Here is a 20,234-nt window from a genome sequence, read left to right on the forward strand (position 1 = left end):
TGACATTCCCACCAGCAGTGTATAAGTGTTCCAGTCTCTCCACGGCCTCTCCAACATTTACTATTTTGTGTTTTGGGGATTAATGCCAACCTTGTTGGAGTGAGATGAAATCTCATTGCAGTTTTGATCTGCATTTCTCTAATGGCTAATGATCCTGAACATTTCCTCTGGTATCCCTTAGCTACCTGAATGTCTTCTTTAGTGAAGTGTCTATTCATATCTTTTGCCCATTTTTTAATTGGGTTATTTGTCTTTTTGTAGGTGAGTTTTTGCAGTATCATGTAGATTTTAGAGATCAGGCGCTGATCAGAAATCTCATAGCTAAAAACTTTTTCCCAGTGTGTAGGTAATCTTTTCACTCTTTTGGCGAAGTCTTTGGATGAGCATAGGTGTTTGATTTTTAGGAGCTCCCAGTTATCTAGTTTTTCTTCTGCATTCTTAATAATGTTTTGTATATTGTTTATGCCATATATTAGGGCTCCTAATGTTGTCCTTATTTCTTCTTCCATTATCTTTATCATTTTAGGTTTTATATTTAGGTCTTGGATCCATTTTGAGTTAGTTTCTCTGCATGGAGTGAGGTAGGGGTCTTGTTTCATTTTTTTGCAGGTGGATATCCAGTTATGCCAGCACCATTTGTTAAAAAGACTATCTTTTCCCCATTTAACTGTTTTGGGGCCTTTGTCAAATATCAGCTACTCATATGTGGATGGGTTTATGTCTGGATTCTCAATTCTGTTCCATTGGTCCAGGTATCTGTTGTTGTAACAGTACCAGGCTGTTTTGACTACTGTGGCGGTATAATAGGTTCTAAAGTCGGTTAAAGTAAAGCCTCCGACTTTGTTCTTCTTTTTCAGTAATGCCTTATTTATCCGGGGCCTCTTTCCCTTCCATATTAAGTTGGTGATTTGTTTCTCATTGCAGTTTTGATTTGCATTTCTCTAATGGCTAGTGATAGCAAGCATTTCCCCATGTGTCTGTTAGCCACCTGAATGTCTTTGGTGAAACATCTGTTCATGCCCTTTTCCCATTTTTAATTGGATTATTTGTCTTTTTGTTGTAGAAGTGTTGGATTTTCCTGTAGATTTTAGCGATTAAGACCTTTGTCGGATTTGTCATACCCCAAAATTTTTCCCCAGTCTGCAGGTTCTCTTTTAATTCTTTTGGTGAAGTCTTTCGATGAGCATGAATGTTTAATTTTTAGAAGATCCTGGTTATCTAGTTTATCTTTTGGTGTTTGTGTATTTTTAGTTATGATTTTTATCCTGTTTATATAGTGTATTAGGGCATCTAGTGTTGACTCTATTTTTTCTTCTACGATCTTCACAGTTTTTGGTTTAATATTTAGGTCTTTGATCCATTTTGAATTAGTTTTTGTGTATGGTGTAAGGTGTGAGTCCTGCTTCATTCTTTTTACAGATGGACATCGAGTTTTGCCAGCACCTTTGTTAAAAAGACTGTCTTTTCCCCGTTTGATGGACTTTGGGCCTTTGTCAAAGATCAGGTGACCGCATATGAATGGATTTACATCTGGGTTCCCAATTCTGTTCCATTGGTCAATGTTTCTATTGTTGTACCAGTCCCAGGCTGTTTTGACTATCGTAGCTGTATAGTAGGTTCTGAGGTCAGGTACTGCGTGTCCTCCTGCTGTATTCTTCTTCAATAGTGCTTTACTTATCCATGGCCTCTTCCCTTTCCATATAAAGTTAATAATTAGTTTTTCCATCTCTTTAATGAATGCTGTTGGTATTTGGATCAGGATTGTACTGTATTTGTAGGCTGCTTGGGTAGAACTTACATTTTCACAATGTTGAGTCCACCTATCAATGAGCATAGTATGTTTTTCCATTTATGTAGGTCTCATTTGATTTTTTGCAGTAGTGTTTTGTAGTTTTCTTTGTATAGGTCTCTTATGTCCCTGCTTAGATTTATTCTCAAGTATTTTACTTTTTTATGTGCTATTATAAATGATATTATTTTCCTGATTTCCTTTTTGCAGGTCTCTTTATTGGTGTATAGGAATCCAGCTGATTTTTGTATGTGTATCTTGTATCCTGCTAATCTATTGAATGTCTCCATTAGTTCCAGTAGTTTTCTCATGGAGTCTTTTGGGTTCTCTATATATAGTACCACATCATTTGTAAATAGGGGCAGTTTTACTTCTTCCTTACCAATTTGGATACCCTTTATTTCTTTTTCTTGCCTTATTGCTCTAGCTAGGACTTCCAGCACAATGTTAAATAGGAGTGCTGATAAAAGCCATCCTTGTCTTGTTCCTGTTCTCAAGGGGAATATTTTCAGTCTCTCTACAATGAGAATGATATGGCTGTTGGTTTTGTATGTTGTTGTTGTTGTTTTTAGGTGATGTCAAGTCAGTTCCGACTCATAGTGACCCTATGCACAGCAGAATGAAACACTGCCCGGTCTTGTGCCATCCTTACAATCGTTGTTATGCTTGAGCTCATTGTTGCAGCCACTGTGTCAATCCACCTCTTTGAGGGTCTTCCTCTTTTCCGCAGACCCTGTACTCTGCCAAGCGTGATGTCCTTCTCCAGGGACTGATCCCTCCTGACAACATGTCCAAAGTATGTAAGACGCAGTTTCGCCATCCTTGCCTCTAAGGAGCATTCTGGCTGCACTTCTTCCAAGACAGATTTGTTCGTTCTTTTGGCAGTCCACGGTATATTCAATATTTTTCGCCAACACCACAATTCAAAAGCATCAACTCTTCTTCAGTTTTCCTTATTCATTGTCCAGCTTTCACATGCATATGAGGTGATTGAAAATACCATGGCTTGGGTCAGTCGCACCTTAGTCTTCACGGTGACATCTTTGCTCTTCAATACTTTGAAGAGGTCCTTTGCAGCAGATTTGCCCAATGCAATGCATTTTTTGATTTCTTGACTGCCGCTTCCATGGCTGTTGATTGTGGATCCAAGTAAAATGAAATCCCTGACAACTTCAATCTTTTCTGGGTTTATCTTGATGTTGCTCATTGGTCCAGTTGTGAGGATTTTTGTTTTCTTTATGTATACCAAAAAACCAAACCCAGTGCCATTGAGTGGATTCCAACTCATAGCGACCCTATAGGACAGAGTAGAACTGCCCTGTAGAGTTTCCAAGGAGCACCTGGTGGATTCAAACTGCCGACCTTCTGGTTAGCAGCTGTAGCACTTAACCACTATGCCGCCAGGGTTTCCTTCTTTATGTATAGATGCCCTTTATTACGCTGAGGGATTTCCCTTCTATACATATTTTATTGAGAGTTTTTATCAGGAATGGGTGTTGGACTTTGTTGAATGCCTTTTCTGCATCGATTGAGATGATCATATGACTTTCTTTTATTTACATGGTGGATTACATTGATTGATTTTTAAATGTGAACCCTCCTTGCCTACTGGTACAAATTCCACCTGGTCGTGGTGTATTATTTTTTTAATATGATGCTGAATTCTATTGCCTTGAATTTTGTTGAAAAATTATTTTATCTAAATTCCTGAGAGATATTGATCTGTAATTTTCTTTTTTTTGTGGTGCCTTTGCCTGGTTTTGGTCTTAGGGTTATTATCCTGGCTTCGGAAGTTGAATTTGGCAGTATCCCTTCCTCTTCTATGTTCTGAAATAGTTTGAGTAGTACTGATGTGGACTCTTCTCTGAATGTTTGGTAGAATTTACCAGTGAAGTCATCTGGGCCAGGGCTTTTTGTTGTTGAGTTTTTTTTTTTCTATTACCTTTTCAGTCTCTTCTCTTGTTATGGGTCTGTTCAGATTTTCAACTTCAGTTTGTGTTAGTTTGGGTAGGTAGTGTGTTTCTAGAAATCTGATCATTTTCTCTAGGTTTTCTAATTTATTGGAGTATAGTTTTTCATAGCACTGTGTTAATGATCCTATTTATTTCAGTTGGGTCTGTTGTAATGCCCCCCGTTTTGTTTCTTATTAGAGTTATTTGTGTCCTCTTAACAAATTTCATGTTTATTTAAACATGTGTATTATCTGATTTTGAAAACTTACTCTTAAACTGCTGTTTCACTTGCAGAGTGCTTCCTATGTATCTAGAATTATGCTTGCTGAATATAATGGATATGGGAGGTAGCACAGAATTTGGAGAAATGGTGTGGGCTGGTGCTAAAGCCATTGAGAAAGGACTCAGAAAGAAGCGGGACTCTGATTTTGATTCTCTTGACTTCAGTTGGGCCTTGAAGAATGGGCAGGAGTGGGACAGTTAAGGAAAGCGGGTAAAGACAGGTCTTAGGCTGGGTTCTCTAGAGATGCATAACCAGAGAAGCATTGTAAGGTTGTGTGTCAACTTGGCTGGGCCATGATTCTCAGTGGTTTGGTGGTTATGACGTAGTTTAGCAGTCGTATAATGATGTGATCACCTCCACAATGAGATTTGACGTAATGTGATCACCTCCATGATGGGATCTGCTGTGAGTAGCCCATCAGTTGAAAGTGAGTTTCCTTGGGAATTCGGTCTGCATCTTGTATAGGTGGATTTTTTGGCAAGGCTTGAGAGCTTTTGCTCGTCCTGGATCCTGCAGCTGGCTCCTGTTCATCTGATCTCTGGTTCTTGAGACTTGAACTAGCAGCTTATGTGCCGTCTTGCCTGCCAGTCTTGGGATTTGTCGGTCTTTGCAGCCTGTGAGCAAGAGCCTTGCTGTCTGACCTGCCAATCTTGGGTTCACCAGCTCCTGTGGCTACACAAATCAGGAGAAGCCTCCAGCCTGACCCACGGTCATGGGATGTTCCAGTCTCTACAATTGTGTGAGCCATTTCGTTGATATAAATCTCTTTATATATATATGTCCACTCTACTGGTTTTGCTTCTGTAGAGAACCCACCCTAAGACATCTGGTGCCAGGAGTGGTTCTAGGGAAACAAAACAGTAAAGATGCGTTTTCTAAATCAATTTTCAAGTCTAGTTAGCCTTAAAGATGTTGATGACTCTGCTTCCAGTAGTAAAGAGGGCACTGTTAATCCATGGCATGAGGTGACAATAGAAATACATAAAATATCACCACCAATAGATCAGGTATTTGTGAAAGGCGAGGCTCTGGGTGACTGCATGTGTGCTACCTTTCTACAATTCTGTCATAATGAGAAGTATAAGGAAGCTGGTTGATTGGTCCAAGTTTCACTAGACAAAGTGGTGAAACAAATAGATGACCTCAGGGCTTTGGAGTCAAAACTCAAGTGCCACAAAAACGACCTCAAAATTTCCAGTTGTGCTCTGAAAGAAAGCTTTATTTCTTGTAGTAGCACAGCTGACATTGCTGAAAACTAAATCCAGTGTCTTATTGTAAGAGTGGCTGAATTACAACTCCAACTGAATTCCCAACCTTAAGTGGTGTCTGAAGTTAAAATGAGGGCACTGATTGGGAAGAAATGGGATTGACACTTGGGATGGGGACATATGGGCAGATAATCAGGAAGCTGGGGGCACTGAACCCCTGTATTCCATCAAATCACTCCTGCCAACAGAATCAGCCCTCTCTTCAGATTACTCCATCTTTGTTTGCTAAGCCATCCTCCCCAGCAAAACCATTAGCCCCTCCACCCCCATCTGATGAGATTAACACAGCTGTGTCTTAAGAGCCTTTGTCTGAGTCATTGCCTGGGGTATCACCTAAGGCAAACGCCTTACCAGACAATGCTGAATGTTCTCAAAACACATCCTCACCACCCATTTTGGCTTCTAGACCAATAACTAGATTTAAATGTCAATGAGCCCCAAAGGGTGAAGTACAAAGTGTGGCCCAGGAGGAGGTACACTACACTCCAAAAGAACTGCTTGAGTTTTCTAATATGTACAAACAGAAATGTGGGTAATATATGCGGGAATGGCTATTAAGGGTGTGGGATAATGGTGCAAAGGACAGAAAGTTGGATCAGTCTGAGTTTATTGATATGGCTCCACTAAGCACAGATCCCTCACTCAATGTTTTAGCTCAAGAGATTATGAAAGTATTAATAGTTTATTTGGTTGAGTTGCTGAAGCGTGGATTACTCAGTGGCCTACACTAAATCAAACTGAAATACCAGCCCTGCCTTTGTATACTGTAGAAGGTATCCAAAGGCTTAGAGAAATTGGCATGTTAGAGTGGGTTTATCAGGTTAGACCCACAGACCACACATGAAGTGCCCAGAGGACACATGTTTTACCACAATGATAAGGAACAAATTTGTGAAGGGACCCCCAGCATCCTTGAAGACTGCTGTGATTGCTATTTTATGTACATCAGACTTGACAGTGGGAACTGCCCTAACTTAATTAAGAAACCTAACTACAATGGGGTGATTGGACCCCATGGTGGAAGGGGCCAAGTGGTGGCACTTAATCAACAAAGACAAGGTGGGCAAGTCTGACTCGTACTGACTCATGGCGTTGGCTACTTAGTCATGGTGTCCCCAGGAATGAAACAGATAGGAAATCTACTAAATATTTACTTGATCCGTACAAGCAGAAGAATCCTAGGTCAAGTGAATGGCAGTCTAACTCAAATCTCCAGAATAGAGAGTCACAGCCCCTCAATCAATTCCTAGACTTAAGTGAGTTTAAAGACCCACAACCCCTTGAATGAAGGGGAGGCCAGGTCCCCTTGAGGAAGGACCTCACTACACATACCAAAAATTTATACTGTTTATCTTTCTCCCAGTGTTCCCCAAAGGGATATACGGCCTTTTACGAGAGTGACAGTTCACTGGGGAAAAGGAAATAATCAGAATTTTGGGGGATTACTGGACACTGGCTCTGAAGTAACACTAATTCCAGGAGGCCCAAAACATCACTGTGGCCCCCCAGAGTGGGGGCATATGGAGGTCAGGTAAATAGTGGAGTCTTAGCTCATGTCCATCTCACAGTAGGTCCAGTGCATCCCCAAACCCATCCTGTGGTGATTTTCCCAGTTCTAGAATACATAATTGGAATAGACATACTCAGCAACTGGTAGAACCCCCACAGTGGATCCCTGACAAATGGAGTAAGGACTATTACGGTAAGAAAAACCAAGGAGAAGCCATTAGAACTGCCCCTACCTAGGAAAATAGTAAACCAAAAGCAATACCGCATTCTTGGAGGGACTGCAGAGATTACTGCCACCATCAAGGACTTGAAGGATGCAGGAGTGGTGATTCCCACCACATTCCCCATTCAACTGACCTATCCTCCATCCTTCAGGGAGGTCCCAGAAAGGGACTGTTGTGCTGTTGCTGTCCACTTTTGAATGGTGCCTGCACAATGCACAAAACCATCTGTAAACTGACACAAGTTTTCTCTTCTTCAGTCAACTGATCATAAAGAACTCCTCATGAGGCCATGGGTGCAGACTGGGAGAGGGATGGTAATGCGACAGGAGTGGAGACCAGTGGCATCTGGGCCACTTCCTCATGCAACTTACTTCTGCCTTCGGGTCCTGCTCAAGCGTGATTTCTGTGTGCTTAGCTATTGCACCGAACCAAAATCAATGCCCATGGAAGTAGCAGTCAGGACATCAAACAACATATTGCATTGGGAAAATCTGCTACAAAAGACCTCTTTAAAGTGTTAAAAAGCAAAGATTTCACTTTGAGGACAATGGTGTATCTGACCCAAGCCATGGTATTTTCAATAGCCCCATATACATGAGAAAGCTGGACAAGAAATAAGGAAGACTGAAAAAGAACTGATGCATTTGAATTAGGGTGTTAGCAAAAAATATTGAATATACCAAGAACTGCCAGAAGAACGAACAGACAGAATGCTATTTAGAAGCAAGAACAGGGAGACTTTGTCTCATGTACTGTGGACATGTTATCAGGAGGGACCAGTCCCTGGAGAAGGACATCAAAAAAGAGGAAGATCTTCAACCAATGGATTGACACAGTGGCTACAACAATGGGCTCAAACATACCTACTATCGTGAGGATGGCACAGGACTGGGCAGTGTTTCATTCTGTTGTACATAGGGTCACTATGAGTCCAAGCTGACTCAATGGCACCTAACAACAACGTCCTAGTCACCTACCTCATACATACGTACATATGGTGTTTCATTCTTTCTACCTTGTGGAGTAAGTATGTGTACTTTCACTTTACAAATAAAAGAAACAAAGCTCATACATTATGTAACATGGAATCTTTATACAACTAGCAAATAAGGAAGCTAGGATTTAATACAGGTTTCTTTCCATAACCTCAAACTCTTCCATAGCCTGTGGATACTCACTGCAAATCACAGAAAACATGTGGAAAGTTAGGTGGGTTGAAAGCCAGAAAGGAATTTACATTATGTTATATCGTTTCAGTTTTATAAATGTTCTGCAATCTAAATATTATCAACTCCTTTTTAAAAGTGAGGAGACTTGAGAGTGAAGTGCATGGTGGTAAGCACAGCCAGGACTGCTGATTCTAAGCCTGTTGGAAAAATGTCTACTTCTGTGTTCATCACATTGTGTTCTAATATCTTCACCTACTAGCCTGGAACTTTTAAAAAATTATCACTGTATCACAGCCCTTAGAAAGATGTTAGGCAAATTAGCAATTGCTTCTAGAGTCAAACTCTATTGACATAAGTGGAAAAGACAAGGAGAGAAAAAGGAAAGAGACTAAGATATTATATACTAGTCACCAAGCTAGGCACTTGAGGTACAATAAATTACTTAATATAGCCCATCTAGCCATGGAAACTCTGGTGGTGTAGCAGTTAAGAGTTGGTCTAGCCATAGTCTTTGTGGCTCACACACAATGAGTGGGACTATGCAAATAAGGTGTATGGGTGTTGGCTTGGCTCGGTCATGATTCCTAGTATCGTGTGGCTGTCCTCCATTTTGAGATCTGATGTAATTAAACTAATTATCCTCCATTTTATGTGTTATAAATCCTGGCCTTTATGTGTTAATGAGGCAGGATTAATGTGGGGTATATCTTGGGTCACAGCCCAGCAGGAGGGCATGATTCAAGTTCCATCCTTACTCAAGTCACCCCCTTCCCTGATGTGTGGCCTGCATCCAATCTATATATGTGGGTGCTCTGGTGTGGCACTCTCTCTATATCTGCATCTGGATCCTGCATCCGGCTCGTCACTGTCTGACCTCCAGTTCTTGGGACTTGAGCCAGAGGCCTGCCGTCTGACCTGCCAATTTGGAATTTGCCAGTTTTTGTACCCCTGTGGGCCAGCAGCCTTGTGAGCCAGAAGCCTGTCATCTGGCCTGCTGATTTGGGACTTGCCAGCCTCCACAACCACATGAGCCATTTCCTTGATATGGTTCTTGAATTCTGTGAGACACTACAGTGAATTACTCAACCTAAACACAAGAGGGAGAGTGCTGAGGGGAGGAGGAGTAGTTGATGTTAGAGATGATGGAGTAGTAAAACAATTTGGAAAAGATGGACATTTGGGACATCTTTAACTTCCGCCTCATAGGAACCACCTTTCTACTGATTCTTATAAAAGAAATTATTCATTCAGCATTTTACATGCGCTGTAGCATCTAATATTCACAACCCTTTCTGCGGGAATGTAACCCAGATAGTTCGGTGCAAGAGCTAAGCACACAGGCCTGGTTCAAGTCCCAGCTCTACCAACACGAACTGTTTGAACTTGAGTATATTATTTAATCTCACTGAGCCTGTTTCTTCACAAGTAAAACACATTACTTACATTTCACAGGGTCATTGTAAGGATTAAATGAAAGTTTATACGCATTCTCACATAGAAGATGAATGTGTGCGTGTGTGCGTATGTGTGCATGTGTGTGTGTGAGTATGAAAGAAAGAGTGCTTCACAAAGTGCTTGGTAGTAGATGGTAGTTACTACTCTCCATTTTCCAATGAAAATATTAAGGGTTAATTAATTTGACCAAGATTATAAAGCTTCTTAAATGTTTAAATTGGGATTTCTGAGCTGATTTCTATCTGATTCTAAAGTCCATACAACATCGGGTTAAAGTGTGTGACTAGTGGGGCTGAATTATGGGGAGCCTTTAATGCCAAATTGATTGAGTAGAAAAATTAGATTTCTACTTCCAAGGGAACTCTTTCAGTTACAAGAGAAAGAAAACCCAATTCGAATTGGCCTAAGCACGAGTGTGTGCATGCACACCCACACCCACACACAAACGTGGATTTTATTGGCTCATGGAACTGAATGAACCAGGAGAATTCAAAGAGCCTGGAAAAACAACAGTCAATTAAATGGGTCCTGTTCCTCCTGCTTTCTTACTACAAGCTGAATCCATACAAATAGTATATTTAAAGCACTTTGTTTTTCCATTTTAAAAATACTACATTAAAGAAAAGAGATAGAAGGGGTGGTCTTTTGTGTTCTGGCTTCTATTAAAAGAGAGAAGAGAGAAAGAGAGGAAAAAAGAGAGAGAGAGAAACACAAACATGGGCCGGCAAATTTTAGAGAAAAAAATGAAACCTAAAAAGCCCAAGTACCTCTGGTACTAGTTTAGGCTTAGTTTTTTGAGAGTGAAATGACTTGAAGTAATCCATATTCTATTCTGCCTTTAGTACCCTTAGTTTTTGCTACCCACATCTGCTTCCTCACTCTCTCTCTGTGTGTGTATGAGCTTCCAGCAGCACTGAGTACCCCCTGGCTCCAGGGGTGAGTCTATGGCTCATTCCTGCCCTTTGGTGCACCACAGTGCCCTGGTTTTCTTGATAGATCATAGTACCATCTGTGAACCATTCGGAGATGCAAGGAGACCCTTGCTGGGTTTGTGAGAGGCATGGTCCTTTGGAAATGGGCCTGGAGTGCTGGCAGCCATCCTGCCACCTCAGGGAACCTGATAATGAAGCCACCTTGGAGGCAAGGATTTAGACATCTGGATCAAAGCCCGAAGCCCAATTCTCCCAGACTGTTCAGTTCCATAAGCCATGTGTGTTTGCTTGCTTAGGCCAATTTGAATTCAGTTTTCTTTCACTTGTAACTGAAAGAACCCTCCTTGATGAGGTGCCCTTTGAAATGCTTATTTTCATGGGCTTACACATGCTAATAGTCATTGTTCCCAGGGAATAATGAGGAGGTGATAGAGGATCTGAGTGGCTGAAGCGGGGCTGGGAGCAATAAGAGGAGTCTCTGAATTCCTTCAGGGTCCTCTCTGGGTCTACAAAGTTTTTATACATACTATGGTAAAACGGATCCTCTTATGTGGCCTTCTGCCTTGGTACTTTGGAAAAACACCTCGAGAGAGTTTCCCCCTAAGCCCTGAGGAGTTACCTTTGCCCTTGTTTTCTATCCCAGAGGGTTTGTTACTTTTGCCCAGGTTGACTGACACTTCCTAGGTAAGTTGTAAACAAGGATGGTTTGATATTTTCTGCCTGGCCCTGGGGTGCATCCTGCCCTGTGATTGGTATGCACCTTGCAGGAACTGGTCAATAGACTACACAAATGAGATGTGTTATAGCCTACTATGCAAATGAAGTATCTGTGGCCTACTGAGAGGGGATTGGTCAGTTCGTGGCCTTGGTAGGAGTGCCAAGCCTTGAAATTGACAAGGAGTTTGTGTATTTAAGAAGCCAGCCCACAGGGGTTTTTTCAGACAGAAAGAAGGAGGAAGAGAAGCAGAAGGAAGACAGAAGAAAAGCAGACAGAGAGAGAGGAGGCAAGGAACCTCCTGCAAGAATTAAAACTCGGTCAAGAGCTTTAACACTGAAGACAGTAAGAGGCCCAGAAGGGTCCCAGCTGCAGAGCCAGCAGAGATAGACAGCAGGGCCAGATTAATTACATGAATTCACGTAAAATGTTTAGAACAATGCTTGGCATACAGGAAGCACTCGAAAGCCTTAGCAAATATTAAATTTGGTTATAAGACAGAAAGCAATAGGTAAGGGCAGATTCTAACATGTATTCAATGAACAAAAAAGGAGGTAGAATCTTTTCTCCCGGTAAAAAACTTTCCTCCCACAAAGTAAAAATATATAAAGAAAATTTCAAATAAACAAGCCCAGGTGAATAACATATGCTGTCATTGTTCTAGGTGTGAGCTTAGGGTTCTTTCTGAAGATAATAAACATGGATGTAACTTGTTCTCCTTCACAAACAGTGGCCTGTACCGAATGCATAGGCTCCAAGTTCTGTTATCTGCAGTTAAGGAGGGAAACCAGTCACACGGAGAGCCAAAAAAAAGGATTCCAGCCAGAAATAGTGGCTGCAAATGCCCCAAAGCAGGAAAAAGCCATGTCACTGAAGTCTAAGGAGGGATGAACAAGCTCCAGACCAGGCAGGGCCTTGGATACCAAGGTAAGGTAAGGAATTTGGATTTTATTTTCAACATGATAAGAAACCACTGGAGGATTAAGGAAGGCAGTAACGCGATCTGGATACAGTTACAGATCCCTCTGGCAGCTGTGTGGAAAATGGACTGGCAGGAGAGAGGTGTTAGTAGAAATAGGAAGCCCAGTTATGGGGTAACTGCAGAGGCACAGGCCAGAGATGGTGGATAATCCAAAATGGTGAAATGATTTTTTATTTTGCTTCAGAAAGCTTTATTCTTCTATGTGAACATAAAACACTCTTATGTTCTAGGAATTTCACCTCACATAAAACTAAGAAAAGTCATGATCCAACCCAAGGAGGAACTGGGAAGCTCTATATCTTTCTTACCTGCTCTCTGTTTGATATTTCCTAATGCCTTTTTAATTAAGGCTAAGAATAGAAACTGTGGCCTTTTCAAAGTGACACAAAACTACCCTCTGTTTCTTGGTGTGGGTGGGTGAGGAAAGGTATAGCAAGCAAATGCTTTCATTTCAAGAGTCTCTCCTAATCAGGATTGAATAGTACGACTCTATGAAATATAAATTTATTGTCTGGTCACTAAGAAACAGATTACAGAATCAGTAAAGGAAAAGCTAAAAGGGTGGCTATAAGGTCCACCATTGTGAAATTAACTAGAACAAATACCATCCATAGCTTAAAAAGAACTTATGCTAAATGACCCCCCAAAAATAAGTTTTATCAGGGTAAATTCACTTCAGGGGGCATTCACAAAACTTTTTCTTTAATAAAAATTAAAAAAAGGAACCTCAACAGTAGCTACTTGGTATGACCAACCACTCTGTGAAAGACACTTGGGTCATCTTCATCAGTTTACCTACCTGACTGTAAATGTAAAATTCAAAACTTCTTTTCCTTCTTCTCCATTCCCTTAAAAAAAAAAAAAAAAACCACTGGGGGGTTGCACCAAGATGCACCATACCAACCCTCTAGACAGACGCACCATGCCAACCCTCTGCAACAAAGACCCAAAAGACCAAGATACAAACGTCAATCCTGTAACCCTAAGCATCAAATGAGGGGATAAAGAACTAGATCAAACTCCGAATGGAAGAAACTGATGTAAAACAGAGAAGGAGGAGAGATACGAAGTGGAGGTACCCTGCCAATTAACGTGGCACAGTGCCACCATCTTGGAACACAGTCAGCAAGGACCCTGGTATGGGAAGGCAAATTCATGGAGCTTGGAATAGAAGACAGAGCACCTGGTAAAAAACAGAAACACACTTTCCCACCCCTCACCCTTCTGTCCTGTACACCACCTCTACCCCTTTCCAATGGGCCATGCTGTGCTGCTCGGCTAACACCTCGGGTCCCCATGCCCCCACGAGCCAGCGCCCAAAGTGCCGTTTTTTTCCTCTTTTCTTCCATTTCCTTCTGCTCCCATCTAGCCCCATATACCACCTCTACCCCCCCTTCTTGACAGGCCATGCCGTGCTGCTGGGCTAGAACACCACTGCTCACCACCACCTTGGGTCTGCCCTGTCCCCACACACTGAATCCAACTGCACTGCCATTTTTTTCTTCTCGTTCTTTTCTTTCCCCTTCCAGTCTAGCCCAAAAAGCCACCTCCACTCCATTCCCACTAGTCCTCAGGTCCACCCACCCCTGCTCACCAACCCTCACTGTGCAGCCAGTTTTATTTATTTATTACTTTTATTTCACTGTTTTTTTCTCTCTCTCCCACCTAAACCTCTATGCCTCCTCTTGCCAGATACTACCACACTGCCACGGCTAGGCAGCCACTGGTGTACCAGCCTGCCACAGTATCAGTGCCACCAGGGTCCCAGGTCCACGTCAGTGGCCCCAACACACCATCAATTTTTTTTTTCTTTCTCCCTCCCAGTACATCACCTCCCTTCCCTTCCCGCCGCCCCCCCCCACCCCATCCATCCTACCCACAATGGCCAGATATTGCCATGCCATTTTTTCTTTCCAACATTTATTATTTTGTGTTTTTTGGATTAATGCCAGCCTTGTTGGAGTGAGATGGAATCTCATTGAAGTTTTTATTTGCATTTCTCTTTTTTTTTTTAACGGCTAATGATCTTAAACATTTCCTCATGTATCTGTTAGCTACCTGAATGTCCTCTTCAGTGAAGTGTCTCATATCTTTTTGCACATTTTTAATTGGGTTATTTGCCTTTTTGTAGTTGAATTTTTGCAGTATCATGCAGATTTTAGAGATCAGGTGCCGATCGGAAATCTCATAGCTAAAACCTTTTTCCTAGTCTGTAGGTAATCTTTTCACTCTTTCAGTAAAGTCTTTAGATGAGCATAGGTGTTTGATTTTCAGAAGCTCCCAGTTACCTAGTTTTTCTTCTGAATTGTTAGTAATGTTTTGTATACTATTTATGCCATGTACTAGGGCTCCTAATGTTGTCCCTACTTTTTCTTCCATGATCTTTATCATTTTAGATTTTCTATTTAGGTCTTTCATCCATTCTGAGTTTTTGTGCATGGTGTGAGGTATGGGTCTTGTTTCATTTTTTTCCAGATGGATATCCAGTTATGCCAGCACCATTTGTTAAAAAGACTGTCTTTTCCCCATTAAACTGATTTAGGGCCTCTATCGACGGCATTGGGTTTGGGTTTTATCAAATATCAACTGCTCATACACGGATGGATTTATATCTGGATTCAATTCTGTTCCCTTGGTCTATGTATCTGTTCTTGTACCAGAACCAGGCTGTTTTGATTACTGTGGCAGTATAATAGATTCTAAAATCAGGTAGAGTGAGGCCTCACACTCTGTACTTTTTCAGTAACGCTTTACTTACCCGGGTTCTCTACCCCTTCCATATGAAGTTGGTGATTTATTTCTCCATCTCATTAAAGAATGTCGTTGGAATTTGTACCGGAATTGCATTAAATCTATAGATCGCTTTTGGTAGAATAGATATTTTTACAATAATAAGTCTTCCTATCCATGGGCAAGGTATGTTTTCCACTTATGTAGCTGTCTTTTGGTTTCTTGCAGTAGTGTCTTGCAGTTTTCTTTGTATTAGGTCTTTTATGTCTCTGGTAAGACTTATTCCTAAGTATTTTATCTTCTTGGGGGCTACTGTAAGTGGTATTGATTTGGTGATTTCCTCTCTGATTTTCTTTTTCTTGGTGTAGAGGAATCCAACTAATTTTTGTATGTTTATCTTGTATCCCGATACTCTACTGAACTCTTCTATTACGTTCAGTAATTTTCTTGAGGGTTCCATAGGGTTTTCTGCAGAGAAGATCATTTCATCAGCAAATAGAGATACTTTTACTTCTTACTTGCCAATCTGGATGCCCTTTGTTTCCTTATCTAGCCTAATTGCTCTGTCTAGGACTTCCAGCACAATGTTGAATTAACAGTGGTGATAAAGGGCATCTTTGTCTGGTTCCTGATCTCAAGAGGAACGCTTTCAGGCTCTCTCCATTTAGGATGACCTTGGTATAAATGCCCTTTATTATGCTGAGAAATTTTCCTTCTATTCCTATGTTGCTGAGAGTTTTTATCATGAATGGGTGTTAAACTTTGTCAAATGCCTTTTCTGCATCAATTGATAAAATCATGTGATTCTTGTCTTTTGTTTTATTTATATGATGGGTTACATTAATTGTTTTTCTAATGTTGAACCATCCCTGCATACCTAGTATGAATCCCACTTGGTCATGGTGAATTATTTTTTTATATGTTGTTGAATTTTATTGGCCAGGATTTTGTTGAGGATTTCTGTACCTAAGTTCATGACAGATATAGGTTTGTAATTTTTTTGTGTGGGCTGTCTTCACCTGGTTTTGGTATCAGAGATATGCTGGCTTCAGACAATGAGTTTCGGAGTATTCCGTCCTTTTCTATGCTCTGAAATCCCTTTAGTTGTAGTGGTGTTAACTCTTCTCTGAAAGTTTGGTAGAACTCTGCAGTGAAGCCGTCCAGGCCAGGGCTTTTTTATGTTGGGAGTTTTTTGATTACCTTTTCAATCTCTTCTTTTGTTATGGGTCTATTTAGTAGTTCTACCTCTGCTTGTGTTTGTTTAGGTAGGTAGTGTGTATCTAGGAAATCATCCATTTCTTCTAGGTTCTCAAATTTGTTAGAGTACAATTTTTCACAGTAATCTGATAAGATTCTTTAAATTTCAGTTGGGTCTGTTGTAATATTGCCCATCTCATTTCTTCTTTGGGTTATTTGCTTCCTCTCGCATTTCTCTTTTGTCAGTTTGGCCAATGGTTTATCAATTTTGTTGATTTTTTTCAAAGAACCAGCTTTTGGTCTTGTTAATTCTTTCAATTGTTTTCTGTTTTGTATTTCATTTAGTTCTACTCTAATTTTTATTATTTGTTTTCTTCTGGTGCCTGTGGGTTTCTTTTGTTGCTCTCTTTCTATTTGTTCAAGTTGTAGGGATAATTCTTTGATTTGGGCCCTTTCTTCTTTTTGTATGTGTGCATTTATTCATACAAATTGACCTCTGAGCACTGCTTTTGATGTGTCCCAGAGGTTCTGATAGGAAATGTTTTCATTCTCATTGGATTCTATCAGTTTCTTTATTCCATCCTTAATGTCTTCTATAATGCAGTCATATTTAAGCAGGGTATTGTTCAGTTTCCAAGTGTTTGATTTCTTTTCCCTGCTGTTTGTTATTGATTTCTACTTTTATGGCCTTATGGTCAGGAAAGATGCTTTGTAATACTTCAATGTTTTGGATTCTGCTAAAGCTTGCTTTATGACCTAATACGTGCTCTATTCTACAGAATGTTCCACGTGCACTAGAAAAGAAAGTATACTTGGCTGCTGTTGGGTGCAGTGTTCTGTCTATGTGTATAAGGTCAAGTTGGTTGACTGTGGCATTTAGATCTTCCGTGTCTTTATTGAGCCTCCTTCTGGATGTCCTGTCCTTCACCGAAAGTGGTGTGTTGAAGTCTCCTACTGTTACTGTGGAGCTATCTATCTCACTTTTCAATGCTGATAGAGCTTGTTTAATGTATCTTGCAGCACTGTCATTGGGTGCACAAATATTTAATATGGTTATATCCCCCTGGTATATTATCCCTTTAATCATTATATAGTGTCCTTCCTTATCCTTTATGATGGCTTTAACTTTAAAGTCTATTTTGTCAGAAATTAATATTGCCCCTTCTGCTCTTTTTTGACTGTTGCTTGCTTCATATATATTTTTCCATCCTTTGAGTTTTAATTTGTTTGTGCCTCTAAGTCTAAGGTGTGTCTCTTGTAGGCAGCTTATTGACAGAACGTGTTTTTTAATCCATTCTGCCACTCTTTATTAGTGCATTTAGTCCATTTACATTCAGCTTAATTATGGATAGGTATGAATTTTTTTTTTTTATGAATTTAGTGGTATCATTTTGATTTCTTTTTGTGTGTGTTGTTGACAGTTTATTTTTCCCACTTAGTTTTTTGTGCTGAGTAGATTATCTTTACATATTGTCTTGTCCGCTTCTTCGCTGTTGTTATTTTGTTTCTGCTGAGTCTCTATTTTTTTCTCGTATTTTATTTTGATGTGTAGGATAGTTTGTCTCCTTTGTGGTTACCTTATTATTTACCCATATTTTTCTAAATTTAAACCTAACTTTTATTTCTTTGTATCGCCTTGTCTTCCTCTCCATATGAAAGGTCTATGGCTACATTTCTTAGTCACTCTTTTTGTTTTAATGTTGTGTTCTTTTACCTAACAACATCGCTGTTTCCCTGTTTTGACCATTTTTTTTTATCTTGATTTATTTCTGTGATTTCCCTGTCTGGGCTGACATCTGATTGCTCTGCCCAGTGTTCTAGTCTTGAGTTGATGCCTGATATTATTGATTTTCTAACCAAAGAACTCCCTTTAGTATTTCTTGTAGTTTTGGTTTGGTTTTTATGAATTCCCTAAACTTCTGTTTATCTGGAAATGTCCTAATTTCATCTTCATATTTAAGAGACAGTTTTGATGGATATATGATTCTTGGCAGGCAATTTTTTTCCTTCATTTTTTTAAATATGTCATCTCATTGCCTTCTTGCCTGCATGGTTTCTGTCGAGTAGTCCAAGCTCATTCTTATTCACTCTCCTTTGTAGGTGACTTTTCATTTATCCCTAGCTGCTCTTAAAATTCTCTCTTTGTCTTTGGTTTTGGCAAGTTTGATTATAATACATCTTTGTGACTTTCTTTTCAGATCTACCTTATGTGGAGTTCGATGGGCATTTTGGATAGATATCTTCTCATCTTTTACAAGATCAGGGAAGTTTTCTGCCAACAAATGTCCAACAATTCTCTCTGTATTTTCTGTTATCCCTCCCTGTTCTGGAACTCCAATCATGTGTAAGTTATTTCTCTTGATAGAGTCCCACATGATTCTTCAGGTTTCTTCTCTTTTTTTAGTTCTTTTATCTGATTTTTCTTCATATGTATTGGTGCCAAGTGCTTTATCTACAAGTTCACCAATTCTGCCTTCCACTTGCTCAATTCTGCTCCTCTGGCTTTCTATTGAGTTGTCTAATTCTGTAATTTTATTGTTAATCTTCCCCATTTCTGATTGCTGTCTGTCTATGGATTTTTCGAGCTTATACAACTTTTCATTATGTTCCTGAATAACCTTTTTTATTTCTTCAACTCCTTTATATGTGTGTTCCTTGGCTTGTTCTGCACATTGCCTGATTTTATTCCTGATGTCTTGAAGGGTTCCGTATATTGATCTTTTGTATTCTGCATCCATTAATTTCAGGAAGGCACTTTCATCTAGAAGATCCCTGGATTCTTTGTTTTGAGAGCTTGTTGAGGTGATCGTGGTCTGTTTCTTTGTGTGACTTGATATTGACTGTTGTCTCTGAGCCATGTATAAGTTATTGTATTAGTTTATTTTGTGTTTGCTTACTGTATCATAGCTTCTTGCTTTGTTTTGTTTTGATATGCCCAAATGGGTTGCTTGAGTGAGCTAGCTTGATTATTTTCACCTTTGGAGCTCTGATGTCCTCTCCCCAGATGGCTAGAGCTGTTATCAGGTATATCAGTCTGGGAGTCCATTCACTTTTCTTGTAGGAATTCAGCTCAGGTTTCCAGGTAGCTGATCATCAGGTGTGTGGTGCAGGCTCTGTCCTATACTCTTAGAGTGGCAGGGGTGATTGGTGTAGGTTCCAGTATCTGGTTGCAGCAGGGGGTCACACTCTGCACGAGGCAGGGGGCTGAGAATCATCCCCCAAGTGTCTCTGAGGAAAGCGTGTCCCTGTTCCCTACTGGTGGGTGGGTTCTGCAGACAGACCATGGGCACCCAATCTTTTTGGTTGTAAGGACTGGGAGGTACCAGTTATTCTTGGACCCGTGTTGCGGGTGGCTGGGTGACCTGAGTGGAGCCACCAGTCCTTAGTCCCCTTATGTGGGTAGGTGAGGACCCTGTTTAATAGGCAAAGCAGTGTCAAACTTCAAACACCCAGCTTTCCACTGCACAGCTGAAACAGCTGTAGTCTGCCAACAAGGGCCTATTCTCCTGAAACAGGGCCACACATATCCATGCAGTGGGGAAAGGTACTCAAAGTCCACAGACCGTTTATGCCTGGACAGGAGCTGCTTCTATCCTGAGCTCCCCAGGTTAGTGGAGCTGGCAAATTATCTTTTCCCCCAATTTCAAATTTATGCCTTCTTCAGGGCCTGGAGGATGGCTCTAAGCACTCAACAGGGCCTATCTCAGGCTCAGGGAAATCAACAGCCGCTGATGTCGGCTTGGGGGTGGGGGGTGCAGTAAAATATACGCAAGTACTTAGCTTTTGCCGAGAGCGCCATTCTTCTCTGGTTCCGGAGGCATGAGCAGGCTCTGTGGCTGGTTGCTTCTCCCCGAGGAAACTGCAGATGAACGCTAGTACCAGCCCACAGCAGCCACTCCCAGGAATGATACCTGAGGGCTTCCGCTGATTCAGGTCCAGTAACTCTTCTCCGCTTCTGAACCATGTCTTCCTCCCCCTGCCCCTAGTTCATCTTCTAACCTTCCCTTTGATGTTTAGGGCTCCTAGCTT

The 20,234-nt window shown here is 40.8% G+C and overlaps 1 protein-coding gene across 4 annotated transcripts in view; it reads right to left on the reverse strand.

Moving 5' to 3' along the window:
• The window catches only part of LYSMD2 (LysM domain containing 2), a 39,362-nt gene that overhangs the window by 5,608 nt on the left and 13,520 nt on the right, over positions 1 to 20,234 (reverse strand). For 2 of the 4 annotated variants that reach the window (XM_010600072.3, XM_023539492.2), the window contains exon 2: positions 13,078 to 13,126. The exons of the other annotated variants lie outside the window; for them this stretch is intronic. In XM_010600072.3, coding sequence (XP_010598374.1) covers positions 13,078 to 13,126 — 49 coding nt within the window. The remainder of the gene's footprint in view (positions 1 to 13,077; positions 13,127 to 20,234) is intronic. 4 annotated transcript variants of the gene reach the window in all.

Source organism: Loxodonta africana, chromosome 12 (genome assembly GCF_030014295.1).
Source record: "Loxodonta africana isolate mLoxAfr1 chromosome 12, mLoxAfr1.hap2, whole genome shotgun sequence".
NCBI classification, from domain to species: Eukaryota; Metazoa; Chordata; class Mammalia; order Proboscidea; family Elephantidae; genus Loxodonta; species Loxodonta africana.